General features: G+C 35.7%; 1 protein-coding gene across 1 annotated transcript in view; it reads right to left on the bottom strand.

The window, feature by feature from the left end:
- The window catches only part of ARMC3 (armadillo repeat containing 3), a 93,280-nt gene extending 74,362 nt beyond the window's left edge, over window positions 1-18,918 (bottom strand). The window contains exons 1-2 of the mRNA XM_058532565.1: window positions 18,871-18,918; window positions 4,976-5,093 (exon numbers count right to left, since the gene is read on the bottom strand). Of these exons, the coding sequence (XP_058388548.1) occupies window positions 4,976-5,093; window positions 18,871-18,918 (166 nt within the window). The remainder of the gene's footprint in view (window positions 1-4,975; window positions 5,094-18,870) is intronic.
- Between the last annotated feature and the right edge of the window lie 2,262 nt (window positions 18,919-21,180).

Below are 21,180 nucleotides of genomic sequence, written 5' to 3'. Positions count from 1 at the left end.
TGCCAAACTTTCTCTTTTTTCCTTTTTTTCCCCAAAGCCCCAGTACATAGTTGTGTAGCATAGTTGTAGAGTTGTAGCTCTTCTATATGGGATGCTGCCTCAGCATGGCTTGATGAGTAGGTCCACTCCCAGGATCTGAACCTACGGACCCCGGGTGGCTAAAGCGGAACTCACGAACTTAACCCCTGGGCACCGGACCGGTCCCTGGGAATTTGTGTCTTAAAATCAATTTGCCCACTTCATCTAAACTGTAGAATTTATTGGCATTAAACTATTCATAATATTCATATTATGCTTTTAATATCTGTAGGATCCATAGTGATGTTCTGTCTCTCATCTCTGATATTGGTAATTTTTCTCTCTCTCTTTTTATTTATCAGTTTGGCTAGATATTTATCTTTCTTATTGATCTTCTCAAAAAAAAACAGCTTTTCTTTTCATTGCTTTTGTGCATTATTTTTCTATTTCATTGATTTCTGCTCTGATGTATATTATATCCTTATTACTAATAACTAGGTTTAATTTGCTCTTCTTTTCGAGTTTCTTAAACTGGAAGCAGAGGTCATTCATTTGAGAACTTTTTGTTTTCTAAGAGGCATTTAGTGCAATAAATTTCTCTCTAAATACTCTTTTAGTGGCATCCTACAAATTTTTATATGCTGTGTTTTCATTTTCAATTTGGATTTTTCTTTTTTGATTTCTTCTCTCACTCAGAAGTTATTTAGAAGTGTGTTATTTACTTTCTAGCTATTTCAGGCTTGTCCAGAGTTTTTTGTTATTGAATTTTAGTTTAATTCTATTGTGATATGACATATATTTTGTATGACTGGAACTTTTAAAAATTTATTAAGGCTTGTTTTATGGCCCAGAATAGGGTCTATTTTGATAAACGTCCTGTATGCACTTGAAAAGAATGTATACTCTGCTGTTGCTGGAGTGTTCCATAAATATCAATTAGGTTAAATTCATTTATATTGCTGTTCAAATCCTTTATATCCTTACAGATTTAACATCTATTTATTCTTTCATTTATTGAGAGAAGGGTATCAAAATCCTCGACTATAATTGTGGATATCTATTTTTCCTTGCATTTCTAGCTTCATGGATTTTGAAAGTCTGACATTAAGTATGTAACTGTTAAGGATTTTTCAGAGCCTCTTGATTAATTAACCCCTTTATTATTATTATAAAATGACCTTCTTTACCTCTGATACTACTCTTTTCTCTATTGTTCTGATATTAATATAGCCACTCTAGCTTTCTTTTGATTAGTGCTAGCATAGGATATCTTTTTTTCATTCTTTTACTTTCAAGTTATTTGTGTCATTATACTATAAGTGCAATTCTTAAAGGCAGCACATAATTTGATTTTGCTTTTTATCCAATATAACACTCTCTCCCTGTTAAATTGAGGTACTCACACCACTTATTTAATATGATTATTGATACAGTTAGGTTTAAATCTACCATCTTGTTATTTGTTTTTGATGTGTCTCATTATTCTTTGTTTTCCTTTTTTTCATTTCTGCCTTCTTTGTATGAGTTGAATATATTTTTATGATTCCATTTCATTTCCTTTCTTGGCTTATTTGATATTACTCTTTGTTTTGTTATTTTAGTGGTTATATTAGGGTCTGTAATATACATTAACTTACCACAGTCTACTTTCAAGTGGTAGTATACCACTTCACGTATAGAACAAGAACGTTACAATAGCATACTTCCATTTTTCCGCTTTTTACCTTTGTTCTGTTGTTGTCATATATCTTTCTTTTACATACGTTTCAGACTGCACAATATACGATTATCATTTTTGTTTAACATAACCAATTGCCTTCTAAGTGATTTAAATAATAAGAAAGAAATCTTATATGTTACTGTTTCTCGTGTTCTACCTTTATTCTTTTGTGTAGATCCATATTTCCATCTGGCATTATTTTCCTTCTGCTTGAAGGAGCTACTTTACCATAATTAGTAGTGTGGGTCTGCCTACAATGAACTACTTCAGCTTGTGAATGTCTGAAAAAGACTTTATTTCTCTTATGTTTCTGAAAGATATTTTTGCTGCATATAGAATTCTAGGTTGAAAGTTTTTTTCTTTCAGTACTTTAAAGATGTTGCTCCACTGACTTCTTGCTTGTATCATTTGTGATGATGAGTCTATTGTCATCTTTATCTTTGTTCCTCTGAATGTAGCATGTTTTTTTCTCTAGCTGCTTTTAGGATTTTTCTCTTTATCACTCTTTTCAAGTAATTTGATTACGACGTCCCTTGGTATAGTTTTCTTCATATTCATTGTGCTTGAGTTTTGATGAGCTTCTTGAATTGGAGGCTTAGAGTTTTCATCAAATTGGGGGAATTTTTGGTCATTATTTCTCTAAATACTTTTTCTGTCCCTCTCTCATTTTTTCAGAGACTCTAGTTACACATACATTGGGTCAGTTTGCATTTACTGATTGATTTATATCCTCATTATGAGTTGTATTTTCCTGCTTCTTTTCATGCCTGGCAATTTTTTATTGGATGCCAGACATTATGAATTTTACCTCGTTGGACAATGGATATATTTGTATTCTTGAAATTTGTTCTGGGACACAGTTAAGTTCTCTGGAAACAGTTTGATCCTTTCCAGACTTGCTTTTTAAATATTTCCTAGGTAATACTAGAACAAGGCTCAATCTAGGGCTAATTATTTCTAAGTATTGAGGCAAGACCCGTCTGTGTATCCTACATGATTCTCCATGAATCTTGAGGTTTTTCAGTGTGACTGATGGGAACAGGCACTACTTCTGGCCCTGTGTGAGCACCAGGCACTGTTATCTCTAATTCTGTTGGGTACTTGGTCTGACTTCACATAGTTCCCACACATGTACATGCTGATCAGTACTCAGATCACTGAAGTGAGACCCTTTACAGATCTCCTGAGTTCTCTCTCTGTACAACTTTTTCCTGTTACTCTGTCCTGAAAACTCTTGCTGCCTTTGTCTCTCTGGACTCTCAGATCTGTCTTCTCAACTCAGAGAGTCCACCAGGCACTTCCTGTGCTATGGCCTGGAAACTCTCTGAAATCAATAAGCTGGGACAATCATAGGGCTTCTTCCTTTGTTTCCTGTCTCTCAATGGTCACTGTTCTTCATTGCCTGATATTCAGTGTTTTGCCAACTGTTATTTCATATATTTTTCTATTTTCTTAGTTGTTTCAGTCAGGAGGATAAACCTGGCCCCTTACTCTATCTTGGCCAGAAGGCAAATCTCCATCATTTATCCTAAAAAAATATTTCAGAAAATACTACTAGTACAAAACACCAGACTTAGAATAATTTCTCAATTGATTTCACATAAAATACATGCCTACCTATTTCTTGTCATATAAAAAGCCATGACAGATGATGACTCTATAAGGCTGAATGAGACTCATGCTGCCATAGATGCATGATCCAGTGTTTCCCTGAAATTTGACACAGAATTCTCCACAATCTACTCATGGACCATACCTTCCAGAACCACTCTGGTCTCTGTCTGGGTTCCCAGTGATGATACAGTAGGCAGTAGAGTGATACAGCAAGGCAAGTGGTTCACCATGTGCTAGCTGAATGATTTGTTGTTCTATCATTCAAGTCCCAAAACAATGTTTAAGGTATCATTTCTTTAAAAATCAAATTGCTCCTATCTTAGTTTAAAAGGTTTTGTTAAAAATACCAAGTTATACTGAACTCTTCAAATATTGCAATTAAAATGTTATGCCGTGTAAGTCTCATTTTATCACCATTTGAAATGAACTAAATTATAACCATCTTTCATGTTTGTAAATCCTCTATGAATAAGCCTTTCAATAGATCCTAATTTGTAACATTTACAATGTTTTAATAAACTTTATTTTTTACAACAGTTTTAGTTTGACAGAAAAATTGCAAAGATAGTGCAGAGAGTTCCCACATATCCCACATCCAGTTTCCCATGTTATTAACATTTTACATTAGTAGGTACATTGTTACAATTAATGAACCAATATTGATACATTATCATTAATTAAAGTCCACAGTTTATTCAGATTTCCTTACTTTTAGCCTAACTCTCTCTCTCTGTTCAGGGATCCTATGCAGGTTCCCCCACAACATTTAGTCATCATGGGTCCTTAGTTCCTCTTGGCTGTGAGAGTTTCTCAGACTTTCCTTGCTTTTGACGGCTGTGACAGTTTAGAAGAGTACTGGCTAGGCATTTGTAGAATGTCCCTGACTTGGAATTTGCCTGATTTAGGGGTTATAGGTTTTTGGGAAAAATAACAGAAGTAAATACCATTTTCATTATATCATGTCAAGGTCACATATCAACATGACTTATCACTGTTGACATTGATTTTGATCACCTAGCTGAGGTGGTGTTTGTCAGGTTTCTCCAATATAGACCTAGTCTTTTTTCCCCTGTTTCCATTTTGTACTCTTTGGAAAGAAGTCACTATGCACAGCCTGCATCTAAGAGTGGGAAGTTATATTCTGCCTCCTTGAGGGCAGAGTAGCTACGTAAATTATTTGGAATTCTTCCACATAGGGGATTTGTCTTTTCTCTCCCATTTATTTACTTATTCAATCATTTATTTGTATCAGTATAGGCTCATAGATATTTATTTTCTACTTTGGGTTATAATCCAATACTACTTTATTTATTTTGTTGCTCAAATTGTTCCAGCTTTGACCTTTGGAAGTTCTTTCAGCTCCTGTGACATTTACAATTTTTTAAACGTCAATAAAACCTTCAAAATGACTATTCTACCCAGTGACTGAATTACTCCTTAGGATTAGGTTAGGCACTTAGGGAGATGCATTACTTACAGGTAATGCATTAAATGATATTCTGGTTGTCTGAAAGAATGCATCTGACAGGAAGTAAGTTCAAGACTAGGGAGAAGAGTGCCCATTATGTAGGAAATATTTTAAGAAACTAATGAAATAGAAAGATAAACTGAAAAAATCCAAACCTTTTAAAGCAAATCTATAAATGGCTTCACATGCTTTAGCCAAAATGTCTTCTTCTGGAGAATTAAGCATTAACACCACAGTTGCTGCTTTTTTGCTTTCAATTGTTAATGGATCAAACTGAAACGCAGAGAGAAAAATATCAGGTTCACATATGAGATTTGAAGCACATAAAAAATAAATAGTGTCTGGAAACTTAAAGAGAATGTAACCTTACAAAAAAGATGTGGTCACTGCGCACTAAGCGCATTGTAAAGTTTTTATTTAAAAAATATCACTGATAGAGAGACCGTTGTCAACATTGGCAGCTTTGGAATTCCTGGAGGATGGTGGGAAAAGCAAAGTGTTTTGAAATCTGACAAATCTAGCCTCTTAATTTAGCCATGCGGGATCAAACAAGTTACTTAAGCTGCTAGAGTTTCAGTTTCCTTTTCTGTATAATGGGTATAATAATACCTATCTTAAAGGATCAGGAGAGGATTAGAGATCATACATGTAAGGCACTTAGCACATTGTGTGGCACATAATAGATGCTGACTAAATAACATATATTAGAATAATTCTTAGTCAATACATAAGAGTTCTTGAGTACCTGGATATAATAGAGTTCCTGACAGTATCCATAATCAGAACCTGCTTTCTAATCACTATACTATTTCTGGGAAAGGAGGAATTACATTTGTGAAACAACTAAAAAACAATAGAAAACAGCATATAACAAAATGTAAAATTGGATAAAATCTGGAACAGGGGAAATAGTAATTTAGTATAAAGAAAATATATATAACTCCAGGAAGACCTATATCCTGCCACGAGATCTTGAGAATTCACGTGTAGCTAAAATGAACAATAACAAACTCATGACACCTATGGGCTTTCTTCGGTCAAGGAGAAAACAAATTATTACACTATTTTTCTTCCACTTAGACTGGTGGCAGAGGAAGTTCCGCTTATGCTAAAAACAAAATTGAATTTCAAAGCTTTAGCTGGCTCTTTGTGTTGGCCCTTCCTAAATGAACATCTCACTGTGTTTTGGGATATAACAAAAATTGGTGTTCCGTTTCAGGCATAGGATGTAGAGACACATTATTCTGAATAACGAAACATAACTGTGTGAGGATGGAAGAGTGAAGAAGACAGAGAAGATGGCAGAAAGCAATGACCTGAAAGGGCACGGCTGGGATAAACATTCCCCTTAAAGGGGAAATGGCTGTTGGATTTTAAGACAGCAATATCGAACAACCAAATTAAAGCTGTTGTCTGTGTATGTCTAACTCTATACTAGGAACTGTAAGAGTTAAGAAAGTCATGTTGTTTGTTCTCAAGCCTCTTAGACTCTTTTTTGGGGGAAAATCTTCAGTAACAGTCTGCCATGTGCACCAGGCTTGTGGTATTTGTGTTTCCAGTGACATGAACCAGTGAGAAAAGATGGCCTCTAGCAGAGCCCAGAGCAATGGCTAGACTGCTGGCTGCAACCCTGATCAGGAGAGCGTAAGGACGCAGAAATCCACAGAAATTTTAAGGGAGAACTTCTGAAAGTATTTGAGGACTGAAGCATGAGAACCATCTTACTTAGGTATTAAAGGGCAGCCCCAGATTGCCAGAGGACTTGGGGTCATCAGATTACACATGTGGCTCACTGACCACATTTTTTTAATTTGAAAAATCAGGGAGTTGGATTATACCTCTTAGATCTCTTCCAGATATAAAACTCTAGGATTCTATGAAATACAAAAACATGACAGAGACAATAAATGTTGGGATGAGGAAGGGGAAATTAATTTGAACTGAGGTAAATGGAGAAAGGTCCATGGAGGTGGTAAAATGTTAGATATGATTTGAAGAACGAATAAAAGGTTGAGATAAGGAGGAAGGATATTCAAATGGGAAAAATCGCACTAGGCAGGTTTAAAATGGGAATGAACGTTGGCTTTATGGTGGATAAAAGAGGAGCTTGACTAAATAGAAAATACATAATAGGAAGCAGAAATAATTTTGAATAATAAGGAAAGACAAGGCCTCAGCAAATGACCCAATGACCCTCCCTTCACTCAACTCTCTACTAAGATAGTCAACAAAGTTCAGAGGTAAAAGGATTGTGACCCTAGAAATTTATATTTGGCTAAGTTATCATTCATAAGTGAAAAAGATATGTTCAGGCATTCACAAACTCAACAACTATATACTCAAACAAATTACTTGGAAAATACTCCAGCCAAAATTGGGGAGGACAAAATATAAAAACAACAGTGGTGGATCAACAAGCACAGTAAAATATATAGTCAAACTGATTGATAAGATGCTGTGAATCGTAATGTAATTCTTAAGAAAAGAGTCCTGAAGTAACAATGACACACTACAAGAAAAACGTTAATAATGACTTGGAATTAAAATTCTAGATTTTTTTTCAACAAAACTCAGGTAAAAGAAACTTTTGGTAAAGAAAACAAGATTGTTGCCTAGTTATTACTTATTTTTTACATCAACAGGAAAAACAGGTTTAAATATGTGTTTTTAATAGGCTACAGATAAGTAGTAGAGTTCCAAATTACCAAAAGGAAAAGGTACCAAAGCAAAGTGGCTCAATTCAGAAAAAGGAAAGAAAATATAAAACAAATACAACATGAAAATGTTGCAAAGAAAAACCAAAAACTTAAAATAAAATGACAGGAATAAAATCAAATATATCAATGACCAAAATAAACATCAATAGGGTAAATAAATCTCATTAACTAAGATTGTCAGATTGGGTTAAAAAGCAAAACCTACTCTGTTTTTTTGTGTATCGATAGATATTTCTTCCACTTGATCGTCCAGAATATGAATTCAGATCTCTCTGACCAAAATATAGAAGATTTCTATCACCGGTGAATATTTCCTTCACATTCCTTTCTCCTCCAAAACTCCAGAAAGATAGTCATTATACAAATTTTAAAATGATCAATTAGTTTTTCCTGTTCTTAAACTTCATATAAATGGAATCATACAACATGAACTCTCACATCTGCCTTCTTTAGCTCAGCACAATGTCTTTGAGATTCATTCACATTTTTGTATTACTAAGTCATACTTTTATGGCTATATAGTATTCTGTTGCATGAATATACTAGTTTGGGTTCTTTTCTTTTAGTTTGAGGCTATCATGAATAAAGCTGCAAGGAGTATTCTTGTACATGTCTTTTTGTGGATATATGCCTTCATTTCTCTTGGATGTAAACTGTCAGGGAGGGAGAATTCTACTCCTCTTGAATTTTTATGGCTGGATTAATAACAACATTGACACAAAACCAGACTAACAGGAGAAAAGCCAATTTAATACTTGCACATGGAAAATCATGGTAGCCAACCAACAAGTGGTTAAAGATACAGCTTCATTGTTCAGCTACTCCCACTATAGCTATTCTTCAACTTCATTGGGACCCCCAGTCCATTTATTCCCTCTAGTTTCACTTCATCAGCTTTCTCATTCCTTCACTTTACTTCTTACCCTGCTTAGATTTTATGATCTATTATTTTAATAACACTCCTGCCAAACCCTAAACCTCCTTGTCCTTCTGTCGTTTCATTAAATCAGTTTTAGAAAACCCAAACCATGAACAAACACTAGTATTTGCTTTCTTTGCATTTGCATCAAGCATCCAAGCATTCTTAGAGAATGTTAAACTACAGGAAAAATTAGTGTTCCTATAAATTCATGATCAACAATTTCAGAAGGGACTCAAATCTACCATATCTGCACATTTTCTTCTGTTACACTAGACAAACTGTTTCTTCTACTATCCAAGCCCATTATCTAATGTGTGTTTTGGATTTTTAATCCATTCATGTTAATCAATTCATTCACTCAATAAACATTTATACTCAACCCCTAATAAGTCGCAGACACTAAGAACAGCACATTAAACAAGATAATCAAGTCCCCCATTCTCATAAAACCTATAGATTCTCAGTTACCTCCTAGTATTAATCATCCCTTCTTTCTCAGGTGTAGTAACTTCTTCCTATTAATTGAATTATTCCCATATACTTCTTTTGAATCCACTTTACAGAGGGCCAATTTAGATTCAATACAATGCACCTATTTTAAGTGTACGTTTGATGAGTTTTGAGAAATATATATGACCATAAAATCAACCAGTCCAAACAATATGTGGCACTTTCCATTACCCCAAAACATTCTTTCTCGCCTCTATGCAGTTGATTCCCCTTCCCATATCCAATCAAGGCAACCACCGACCTGGCTTTCTTTCACTGTAGATTAATTTTGACCGTTTTAGAATTTCATATTAATGAAATTATCACATAGGTACTCTTTATGTATGGCTCTTTTCATTTGGCAGAATGCTTATGAGATTCATCCATATTGCTCCATGTATCAATCGTTCATTCCTTTTTACTGCTGAGTAGTATCTCATTGTATGAATATATGAGATGTATGAATAATTTGTCTATCCATTCAATTTGTTGATGGATCTTTGTGTTGTTTCAGTTTGGGGTCATTATGAATAAAGCTGCAATGAGCATTTTCATACAAGTCTTCTTGTAGACGTATGTTTCCATTTCTCTTGAGTAAATACCTAGGAGTGGAATTGCTGGCTTGTCTGGTAAGTGTATGTTTACCTTTACCAGAAAACAAAAGTTTTTTCCAAAGTAGTTTTAATGTCTTGCATTCCCATCAGCAATGTATCTGTATCCAACACAGTATACCTCTTCACTTGTTTAGATCTTTCTTAATTTATCTCAGCAATGTTTTATAGTTTTCAGCATATAGGCCTTACATTTATTTTGTTAGACTTATCTCTGCATATTTCATTGTTTTTGATGCTATGGCAAATAATATCTTTTTTGTCTTCATGTATTTTAAACTTGTGTTTTTAGGTGAACAACATTTAGGACTGTTTTTCCTCTTAAAAATGAATCTTTTCAATTATTATGATATGTATATCTTTTTCTCTGGTAATATTGCTTGTCCTGTAATATACTTTGTCCAGTATTAACACAGGCACTCCAGCTTCCTTATCATTAGGGTTTGCATGGTATATATTTTTCCATACTTTTACTTTTAACCTATCTATATCTTTATATTTAAAGGAGATTTCTTATACACAGCTTATAGTTGGGTCTTGCTTTTTTATTCAGTATGACAATCTCTCACTTTTAATTGGGGTATTAAATGGCTTACATTTAATATAGTCATTGATATGGTTGGGTTTTAATGGACCATCTTGCTATTTGTTATCTCTTTTTCCCATTTGTTCTCTGTTACTTTTTTCCTGTCTTCTTTTGGATAACTGAATTTTTTAGTATCCAATTTTATCTCCCCTATTGACTTATCAACTGATATTTCTTCTGGTTATAGGTCACATTTTCCTTTGCTTATATAATAATCTTTGATTGGATACTGGACATTGTGAAAATTATGTTGTTGAGTGTCTGGATTCTTTAGGTAAGGGGTCTTCTCTTGAAGGATGTTGAATTTAGTTCTGCTAGGCAGTTGCCTTACTTATAGATCAGCCTGATCTATCTAAGGCCTGTTTTAAAGCTTTATTAGGGCAGGTCTAGGGAAGCCTTTACTCTAGAGCTGGTTTAGCCATACTACTGCTAATATATGACCCTTTTGGGGCCTCTACTTAATGCCCTGGGTGTTCATTAAGGTCTCTCCATTCTTTATGTTCAAAATTAGAATGTCTCCCAGACTTGTGTGAACTCCAAAATTTATTCAGCTGACAACTCCCTAATAGCTGATCATGCCTGTTCTTTGTCATATGGAGTTTTACCCTGTGCAGCTTAGAAGTCAAAGAATCAAAGACCCCATTCACCAGATTTCTAGAGCTATTTGTCTATGCACTCCCCTCCACTCTCGCACTCTGCCCTGAAAATTCCAGCCACCTTAGCCTCCGTGAACTCTGATTTCTCAAAACTCTTATTTTAAAACAAAAACAAACTTTCCCCAGATATTAATCATCCTCCATGTGCCAACCTATCTCTCCTTCCCTTTCACAGTCAAAAATCTTATGAATTATTTACTTTTCTCCATTTTCTCACTCTCACTTCCTGCTGAACATCCCCAATGTGACTTTCATCCTCATCAACTCACCAAAATAGTTCTCACTAAGGCCATCATTAGTGATCACCACGTCACCTACCACTTCTTGATAGTTTTATTTCATTTCTAGAAAATTAAAATAATAAAACAGGGGCCACCCTGGTGGTGCAGCAGTTAAGTTCGCACGCTCTGCTTTGGTGGCCCCCAGGGTTCACAGGTTCATATCCTGGGCATGGACCTACTCACTGCTCATCAAGCCATGCTGTGGCAGTGTCCCACATAGAGGAACTAGAAGGACCTATAACTAGGATATACAACTATGTACTGGGGGCTTTGGGGAGAAAAAAGAAAATGAGGAGGATTGCCAACAGATGTTAGCTCAGGGCCAATCTTCCTCAAAAAAAAAAAGTTGATGTTAAAAAAAATAATAATAATAATAAAACAATACTTGAAACTACAGAAGCTTATACCTTTTTAAATTGTCAGGACTCTATCTCTCTGGATAAATTTTCTCTTGCTTTTTATTCATGGTAGTTTAGATATTGAAAATCCTTAGGCTTTCTCTGTGTGTGTGTGTGTGTGTGCGTGCATGCTTTTTTGTGGGGAGAGGGTCCACAGTTACCATCCTACTCTCATAAGGCCTCCTGACTCCCCACCGAACCCTTAGATTATCTTTACCACATAAGACAGTTTTCCCAGCATTCTGGCTGGTTACCTTCTCCAGCAACCCCCATTTAGAACAAAATTTCCCTTCCAATTTTAGAACTTCCACTTCAGAGCCCTCTGACATTTTATATTCTTAAAGCTGATTTTATAACCATATGAATAAATTTCCTATATTGAAACATGGATATGTCGTGATCTCCACAGAATGACTACAATTCTCAAAGAAGCAGAGTACATGAAAATACTTTTCTTTTTTTGTGAGGAAGATTAGCTCTGAGCTAACATCTGTGGCCAATCCTCCTCTTTTTGCTGAGGAAGATTGGCCCTGGGCTAACATCTGTGCCCATCTTCCTCTATTTTATATGTGGGACACCTTCCACAGCATGGCTTGATGAGCAGTGTATAGGTCCACGCCCGGGATCCAAACCTGTGAACCCTGAGCCGCCAAAGCGGAGCGCATGAACTTAACCACTACGCCACCAGGCTGGCCCCCATGAAAACACATTTAAACAAAAACTATAGTTATTACCTCTTAATCCCCCTTCACTAGTTTAGAAAACACTTCAGTATTTTACCATATCTTCCAGTCATCATCAAGAAAAAGGTGATACGGGGTACAAGAAGCTTAAAGGGAAGATTGAGACTGTGAGAATTACAATCTAAAGAGCTATCAAAGGAGGAGAAATACCAGTGCTTGGCAGAGAGTGGAGAAACTTGGCATGACATTTGTTTCTCCCACAGAGCCTACAGCATTATAGTAATTTTTTATTAAAAAAGGCACTGAGAATAAAATGATAGCTATAACAGAATGGCACATGACTAAATAAATAATACTGTGCTGTAATTACATATCCCATCTGCCTTCCCGTGAGGAACTCACAGTCAGTCACCAGTAAGCTGATTGTGGAATTATAATTTCACGCTCTGTACAAAATAAATGATGAACCAAAATTATTTACAAAAGGAATGAAAGAAAGGGAAGGGATTTGGCTAAGCTCTGAATTCTAAGCTCAGTTAATTAGAGAAGCGATAGACTTATAGAAATATTTTTATATCTCTGTTAAGGAAATAAGACTGTCAGGAATAGTACTGTCCAATAGAACTTCAATGATAGAGATGTTCTGATTCTGCGTTGTCCAATAACAGCAGTCACAGGACACATGTGGCTCTTGAGCACTTAAAGTATAACTAATGCAAGTGAGGAACTGAACTTTTTATCTTATTTTTTAATTGTTAATTTTAATTAATATAATTTTAATTATTATAAATTTAAATTTAAATAACCATATGTGGCTGGTGGTTACTGTATTAGAAGCACAGGTCTAAAAGAATACAAAATTATCAAGTTAAACTCAGTGAAAATAGGTAAATCATGACAACTGAATGATTTTTATGGTATCGATAAATGCAAATAAAAGACTTTTTTTACTTCTTTTGGAATGTGTTGACCACATCAGTGGTCCCAGATCATGAGGAGCCAATTACACAGGAAGAGAGAGACTGATAAAGAGAAGGAGGTAGACTGTACCACTCTAGTATAAACTTTTCATCAAGAATATCTAGACATCAATTAAAATCCACTAAAAAGTGTAAAGGTTCAAATTGAAAGCAACTAAAATGGCCTCTAGCTTTCTTTATAATCTGAATCAAAGTAAACTTCTAGAGCAAGGTAAGCAAGCTGGTAATTATTTATACAGTTTTGTATATATATGTTATTTATGAATTTATACTATATTTTTTATTAATTTATGATGTTTTGTTTATCTGTGATGAGGGAGAAAGAAGGGAAAATAAGTTCCTATGATACTTCATTTCTAAAGAAAGTTTATGGCAGTTTTGGCAGTGTACGACAAAGAGTTAAAGGTTGAGTTCTGAGGTTGAAGAGGGTCTGGGAAAAACAAGCCCTCGGAGACATCCTACTCTTCTGAGGAACTGGGTCTGGTTGCCCAGGTGAGGGAGCAGATTCTGCTGTTGCCCGTTGCTCTGACCCAACACTCACCAAGCTTAGCCCTCCAAAAGCACTTAACTAGGGAGAGAAGGTGTTGACCCAATAACATAAATGTTTAGTTAACTTGATACTTATTGAGATTCTGGAGCCAGGTCATAATCTCGTGTGAGTTTAGATACTGTAGATTTACCCACTGAAGCTCAGTCGCCTCTGAAATATTAAGAGAATAAAATTTCCATGCTCATAAACTCCAAGACCTGACCATGAATCATGACAGCCACACAACGGGCCTCCGGGAACTTGAGTGGCCAGCTGGTCTTCCACAGCTGATATCCCTGCCTCCTTTCACAGTTCATACAAACTTTTACAGTTTTGTAGAATGATGAACAGCACCCTCAACTATATCATCCATAATAACAACATTTACTAAGTTCTTATCTAGTGCCAGGCACTGTTCTAAGCATCTTATATTTATCTAACCTTGCCTCATCGCTGGGAGTGGATATGAAGTGGATATCCTATGAAGTGGTACCATTACACCCCCACCGGGCTAGGCAGAGGTTAGGAAATTTGCCCCAGGTCATAGATGGTGGATGGTGGAGTAAGGATCAGACTCTGGCAGTACGTAACTCTGGAGCCTATACTCTTATTCATTAAATATCTTGCCTTATACTAAATACTGCTTACTAAGGTCGTTTCTGTTAATACTTCTTCTATGCAATCATTCCACGGGAAGTTTGCCTTTTATTAAAGCATCACAAACAACCTTTCAGCCAGACATAGAAATGATTTGGAGACACAGAATATAATTGTATTGATCATTCAAGCCATATCTTCCCCACATCTAGGCATCTCTTTAGCTAGTGTTCTCTTTTATGAGAAGGAATAGAGCTCAATAAACCATACATTCACATATTAATGTACCTTGTAATAATGACAATATTAAGAAAAGCAAAGGGAGCTTTTTGTTTTAACCATATCACCAAAAACTCTGCTTTCTATCCCTGTTATCCATTTTAACCAGTAGGTGAAAGACAAAAATTAAAATCTTTGGAAACAATGTTTTTAGGAAATGTATAAGAAGCAAATTGTCATTAGTTGACATAGAAAAGTTTATTTTCTGAAGCAGTTATATATCCATCTTTTAAATCTGGTTTTCATTTATAATTTGCACAACAAACCTTTCATAGACTTTGAAGAGGTACACCTTGGGACAAACTCCATGCTCAGATACTTTAAATTGTGGTATACTGTTTTGAAGTATTCGAATTTACGACATAGAAAAGTGGTTAGATATTTCAATACTAGTCTATCAGCTTTATTAACATAAAGTCAGGGCAGGGGGAGGATAGAAGGACCATTGGTAATTGTTACACATCTTTGGCTGCCCCCAAGGCTGTAGTGAACTGAGGAAACAAGAGCTCGATTTTTGTTAACACTAGGATTGGAATTGTTTCTCAAGCCCTTGATTGTGTTCCCCAAGGATTGGAGGACAGAGGAGAATACCAGCAAGACATTATGAAATTATAGAAAGTGTATTAGACAAATATATGTATTGTTTAATAGTTCCTTGATTCCAATTTTAATCAGAAAGTGTTTGCTGTCAAGTACTATGTTCACATGTCCACTTTCTAGTAATAAGATGTCAATGATGCTATTTGGCAGCATAAAGAGGGGTAGTGCAAACCTAGGATGCAATGAAAAACTAAGAGAATTTGGAACATTTTAGAAGTATGTCCAAAAGGGAGCAGCCAGACTGATGAAACTACATCAGGAGACCACAATGACCACCTCTGTAAAGCTTTCCTACAGCTGGGCAGACAGGTGCTTCTGTAGTCTTTGTTCCCAGCAGTATTAAAGGGTCAGATATAAGTAGTTACACAGGTGTGTGTGTGTGTGTGTGTGTGTGTGTGTGTGGCAGAGTCTAAAGGATTCCCATGACAATAGATCTTAATTACTGAGTATTAACTATGTGCCAGGCACTGAGAACTTTATGTGCTTAACTTCATTTTAATTCACTCAACAGCTGAAATGAGTTGGACATTGCAATTCCCACTTAAGAGATAGAGAAAAACTGAAATAACTTGGCCAAATTTGGCAACTTCTCCAAAATAACAACAGTTTGTGACAGGCAGAACTGGGACGAAGTTCACATTCATAACCACAATGCTCCAATGTTCTCGGGGAGATCCCTGCACCTAGCTCAGATTCCTTCAAACTGTAAAATTCTGTTTGAGTCTGTCAACTACACTCATTTTTTTCCATTCACATTTTATTTGAAGAAAATCACACCAAGCGTCTTTTTCAAAATAAGTTTCTAGGGGCCGGTCCTGTGGACTAGTGGTTAAGTTCAGCACACTCCGCTTTGGCGGCCCAGGTTCAGTTCCCGGGTGCGGACCTACACCACTCATCAGTGGCCATGCTGTGGCAGTGACCCACGTACAAAATAGAGGAAGATTGGCACAGATATTAGCTCAGGGCAAATCTTCCTCGGCAAAAAAAAAAATTTTATTTTTAAAGTTTCTAAACTGAAAATTGCCCAACGTCATTTTCTATTTTTAATACAATCGTTTAGTAATTCATAAACTTTAACGAGAGAAGATAAAACCCTGCTTTTAAGAGAGAGACAGGGCCTACCCACACATCTATGGACAGCTAATCTTTGACAAAGGAGCCAAGAACATACAATGGGGTAAAGAAAGTCTCTTCAACAAATGGTGTTGGGAAAACTGGATAGCCATATGCAAAAAAATGAAAGTAGACCCTTACCTTACACCATACACAAAAATTAACTCCAAATGGATTAAAGACTTGAATGTAAGACCTGAAATTGTGAAACTTCTAGAAGAAAACATAGGCAGTATGCTCTTCGACATCGGTCTTAGCAACATCTTTTCAAACACCACGTCTGACCGGGCAAGAGAAACAATAGAAAAAATAAACAAATGGGACTACATCAAACTAAAAAGCTTCTGCACAGCAAAGGAAACCATCAACAAAACGAAAAGACAACCTAACAATTGGGAGAAGATATTTGCAAACCATACTTCTGATAAGGGCTTAATCTCCAAAATATATAAAGAACTCATGCATCTCAACAACAAAAAAACTACCAACCCAATTAAAAAGTGGGCAAAAGACCTGAACAGACATTTCTCCAAAGAAGATATACAGATGGCCAACAGACACATGAAAAGATGTTCAAAAACACTAACTATCAGGGAAATGCAAATCAAAACTACAATGAGATATCACCTGGTGCAGCCACTACGGAAAACAGTATGGAGATTCCTCAAAAAATCAAGGATAGAACTACCATATGATCCAGCTATTCCACTGCTGGGTATTTATCCAAAGAACTTGAAAACACCAATTTGTAAAGATACATGCACCCCTGTGTTCATTGCAGCGTTATTCACAATAGCCAAGACTTGGAAGCAACCTAAGTGCCCATCAAGGGACGAATGGATAAAGAAGCTGTGGTATATATACACAATGGAACACTACTCAGCCATAAGAAACAATGAAATCCAGCCATTTGTGACAACATGGATGCAAAGGTATGCGAGGGTATAATGCAAAGTGAAATAAGTCAGAGGGAGAAGGTCAAATACCGTATGATTTCCTTCATTAAGTAGTAGATAATAACAACAATAAACAAACACATAGGGACAGAGATTGGATTGGTGGTCACCAGAGGGGAAGCGGGGAGGGAGGAGGGTGAAAGGGATAATTCGGTACGTGTGTGGTGATGGGTTGTAATTAGTATTTGGGTGGTGAACATGATGTAATCTATGCAGAAATAGAAGTACAATGATGTACACCTGAAATTTTTACAATGTCATAAACCAATGTTACTGCAATAAACAAAAAATTAAAAAAAAAAAGAACAAAAGCTTCTTAAAAGAGGCAAATTTTCACTAGGTCTGGAAGGGCATGCCTCAGTTAGAAGGGAACAAGAAGGGGAATAACAAACATTGTAGGCTGGTGCTTGTGAGTTAGGAAATGCAGGCCGGAACGAGGAAGTCGTTGAGACTAGAAGTGATGTGGACAAAGCGCTGATGTTAACATTTATCGATCACGTGCTCTGTGTAAAACACTTACCATGTGCTTCGCTTATGCTATCGCAGACCCCTCAATTATTGATCACATTTCAAAGATTAGGACACGAAGGCCAGAGGAATGAAGTAGCTTGGACAAGATCAAACAGCTGGTAGATTCAGGGGTCAGAGTTTCAAACATTTAATTGCAGAGCTCAGACTTCTAAACATAATATATTTTATAGTTTTTATTTAATCACAAGCTGATAGGTTTTAGATTAGATGTTTCCCTTCTACAAAAAAGTCATAATACTTTATTTGATCTCAGTCAAACTTATGGAATCAGGTGCATTATTTTCTTGAATGATAATTATTTGAAAATATATTTTAGCAGCTCTATTTGATAATAGTATTCTTGATATCTTGAGTTATCTTTTAGTCCTCTTTGAATCACCTGCATGTCCCCGCACAGTGCCTTGCGTCTAAATATGACACCAATGACAAATTGATAGTCTCCGACATAGAGGAAATAAAGCAGAGGTTGTATAAGATTCTGGATATATTCATAAAATAAAGGCAACTGTGTTTTTGAAAAATTTGGGTGTAAATTATGGGTTATGAAAATAAAAGCTTTTGTTTGGAATTTAAAAAAATTAAAAAAGAGAGAGAGACAGGGCCTTGTGTTGTGGGAAATGCATTACTTAAGCATTTGGAATAGAAAAAAGTGATGAACCCAGACTTCTCTCCCCATAGAATTGGAAAATACAGGACTTCTGATGTCCAAACAGTCATCTTCAGACAACCTTATATACATATCCAATAGCTGTAGCATAACTTCCAGTAATTTTTGAAAATTTACTTGGATAATTAACATCAATGACAGACTGGCAAATGTCAATGTGAAGTATTTAAAAGAACCAACCAAAACTATTTATTCATTAACTAGGCTTATAAACATGCCATCCACATACTGGAAAGCTAATAATTACTCTCTAATTGTGCTAATTATGTAATGACAATGTTGTAAATGTTTGTTTACATAACGTTAGATTTATCTGGCTAATCTTATCATTAGTCAGACTTTGGACTTCTGCCACCGTGTACTCATGTGTATACTGGTACATGCCAAACTGTTGGAACAATTTATTTTTAAAACTGGTTGTTAATGTGCTACTAGTATTCAAATCAGAAACTTACCACATCCTTAGGAGGAGGTTCTGCTTCCTTCTTTATCTTTTTACCCATTCTGGAAAAAGATGCAATGAATGGTTAAAGTGTCATTTGTACATCACATATGCACAAATCTCTCAGTTACCTATGTCTTTAGGAGGAGGTTTATTTCCTCCTTTAAATTTTACCTAAAAAAAGACTACGCAAGACATGTAGAAATTATTGCACCTGTACAATTATGGTACCTATAGCCTTATTTCAAACTCAAAAATTTGAAAGGAACTTATTGATAAGATTGTCGAGCATTAGTCCTGGCTTCCAGTTTGGAACAGAGAATATATTAGTGACATAACTTTTACTTACATAACAAGAAATAGTTTATTATGCTTATAGCTTACTTATGTAGGGCTTGGGAGACTAAATCCAAGTTACTTTTGAGATCTGCAAGAATGTTTTGCCACAAAGATAGGGATTTTTGTCTGCTTTCTTGCACTAATCTATCCCAAGGACTTAGATCAGTGACTGGTACATAGTAGGCATTCGATAATCTGTTTTTCCTGGGAGTAATGATTTTGTGAATAGTATCCAAGATCTACCAACTCCAAATTAACATTTGTGTCATTTTCCCAGATAACAAAAAAGTTTTCTGTAATATCCATAGCTCAATAAAAAAGTAATTGAGAATCTAAAGAGACGTATTCTGGGGAAATTGGGGTTGCTCCTTGCAAGACTCTTCTCTACCTGCCCTCATATGCCCATGACTGTGCAGAAAAAAGTCAAAGGAATAGCATATATAGTTGATATACCACAGGGGAGTAACTCCACCTGGGTGCAGAGAACTTTCCAAGATGTAGGCGACTGTTAGAATAATCCTAGAAATCTTTCATGTTTTCTCCAGTGAGAGTTTGTGGGGTTATGTTGGGCACCAGGGCAATCTCATTTGGTATATTCTAGTCTCAAGGAAATTATTGTCTCAAGAGAAACTCCGGGAAGCAGAAAATCATTGGAGAGAAGCTACAATGTCAGGGATAGTTCAGATGGCTTGTCAAGGAACAAAAGCAACTCCTAAGATTAGAGACACTAACCAGAATTTATCACATAAGCTAAAAAGCCACATGTTCATAGAAACTCATAGGGACTTCTGAAAGACATCCGTTCCAGGTCCCTAATTTCAGATCACATCAATTTTAAGATCTTTGAGGGCCTGGGCAAGCTTACTCTGTGATGCACTATCTCACACTGTATCCTCTATATTAAAACACTAAAATGTGCCCACATCCCCCATTAAATATAATTTTCACCATAAAAAGTTTTGAAATTTTGCATTTGAAATTACTCAGCATCATTTTACACACGTGGAAATTCTTCTTGCAAAATGGGGAAATTGTTTTCAAATGTAATTTTAGTATTAGTAAAAAACACAATATTAATTTTTCAGTTTTCTTTTCATATTTTAGAGCCAATTTTTTTTTCAAATCTCAAACATCTTTCATAGGTGCTAGACCTTGTGCCTATAAGGTTTCAGGCAGACACACGGAAACTATTTCGGACAAATGAAAATCCATCCTATGATTAATCTCTAAGAAAAAGAGATTTCATAGTTCTTTATAACCAGTTCCAAGATATAGTAGCCTTTGATTTACACAAGAATTCCTTATGAATAATGTTCAAGAAGCAATTAAATTACACCTGCATAAAGTTACTTTAAGTCATCTGATTTTCACTCAGGAACTTATTTTTCGCATTTCAGCATAGTGATTTTTAGCAAGCGCATATTGAAGAGTACAGAGGCTAGAATAGCCTAAACATACGGGATAACAGTGATGGAGCTGGTCCTACACGATACTGTGAAAGACAGAGCACTGAGTTTGAGTTTTTATTACCATATTGGGTATAATAGTTAATGAGGGAGAAAGTATACAGCTGACATAGGCCAGGGGCAATGAGCCTCAGAGATGATAAGGGTTTTTTTAAACTTTGTCAATTCCGCATTTCACTTAAAATCAACCTGACAGAACTAAATTACCGTATATTATTTTATTCTTTAAAGATTTGTTTCCCTTTAAGGCTACAGAGATGTCAAATTAAGAAAATAAATCGCTTTGACTATTTGAAGCAAACTAAGCCTATTTTCCTTGACTATTTTACCACCTGCCTATTGATTTTTTTTATTGTGCTAAAATATACATAACATAAAATGTACCGTCTAACCATTTTTAAGTGTACAGTTCTGTGTCCACTGTCCACTTACACAGGTAATACATTTCATTACAGACAATTTGGAAAATAAAGAAGGGCACATGGAAAAAAAAAATCACCCAGAAGTAAGCTCAGGGA

The sequence above is a fragment of the Diceros bicornis genome, chromosome 36 (genome assembly GCF_020826845.1).
Source record: "Diceros bicornis minor isolate mBicDic1 chromosome 36, mDicBic1.mat.cur, whole genome shotgun sequence".
NCBI lineage: Eukaryota > Metazoa > Chordata > Mammalia > Perissodactyla > Rhinocerotidae > Diceros > Diceros bicornis.
The sequence above is the reverse complement of the archived record's forward strand: the minus strand, read 5'-3'. Positions and strand labels throughout refer to the sequence as shown.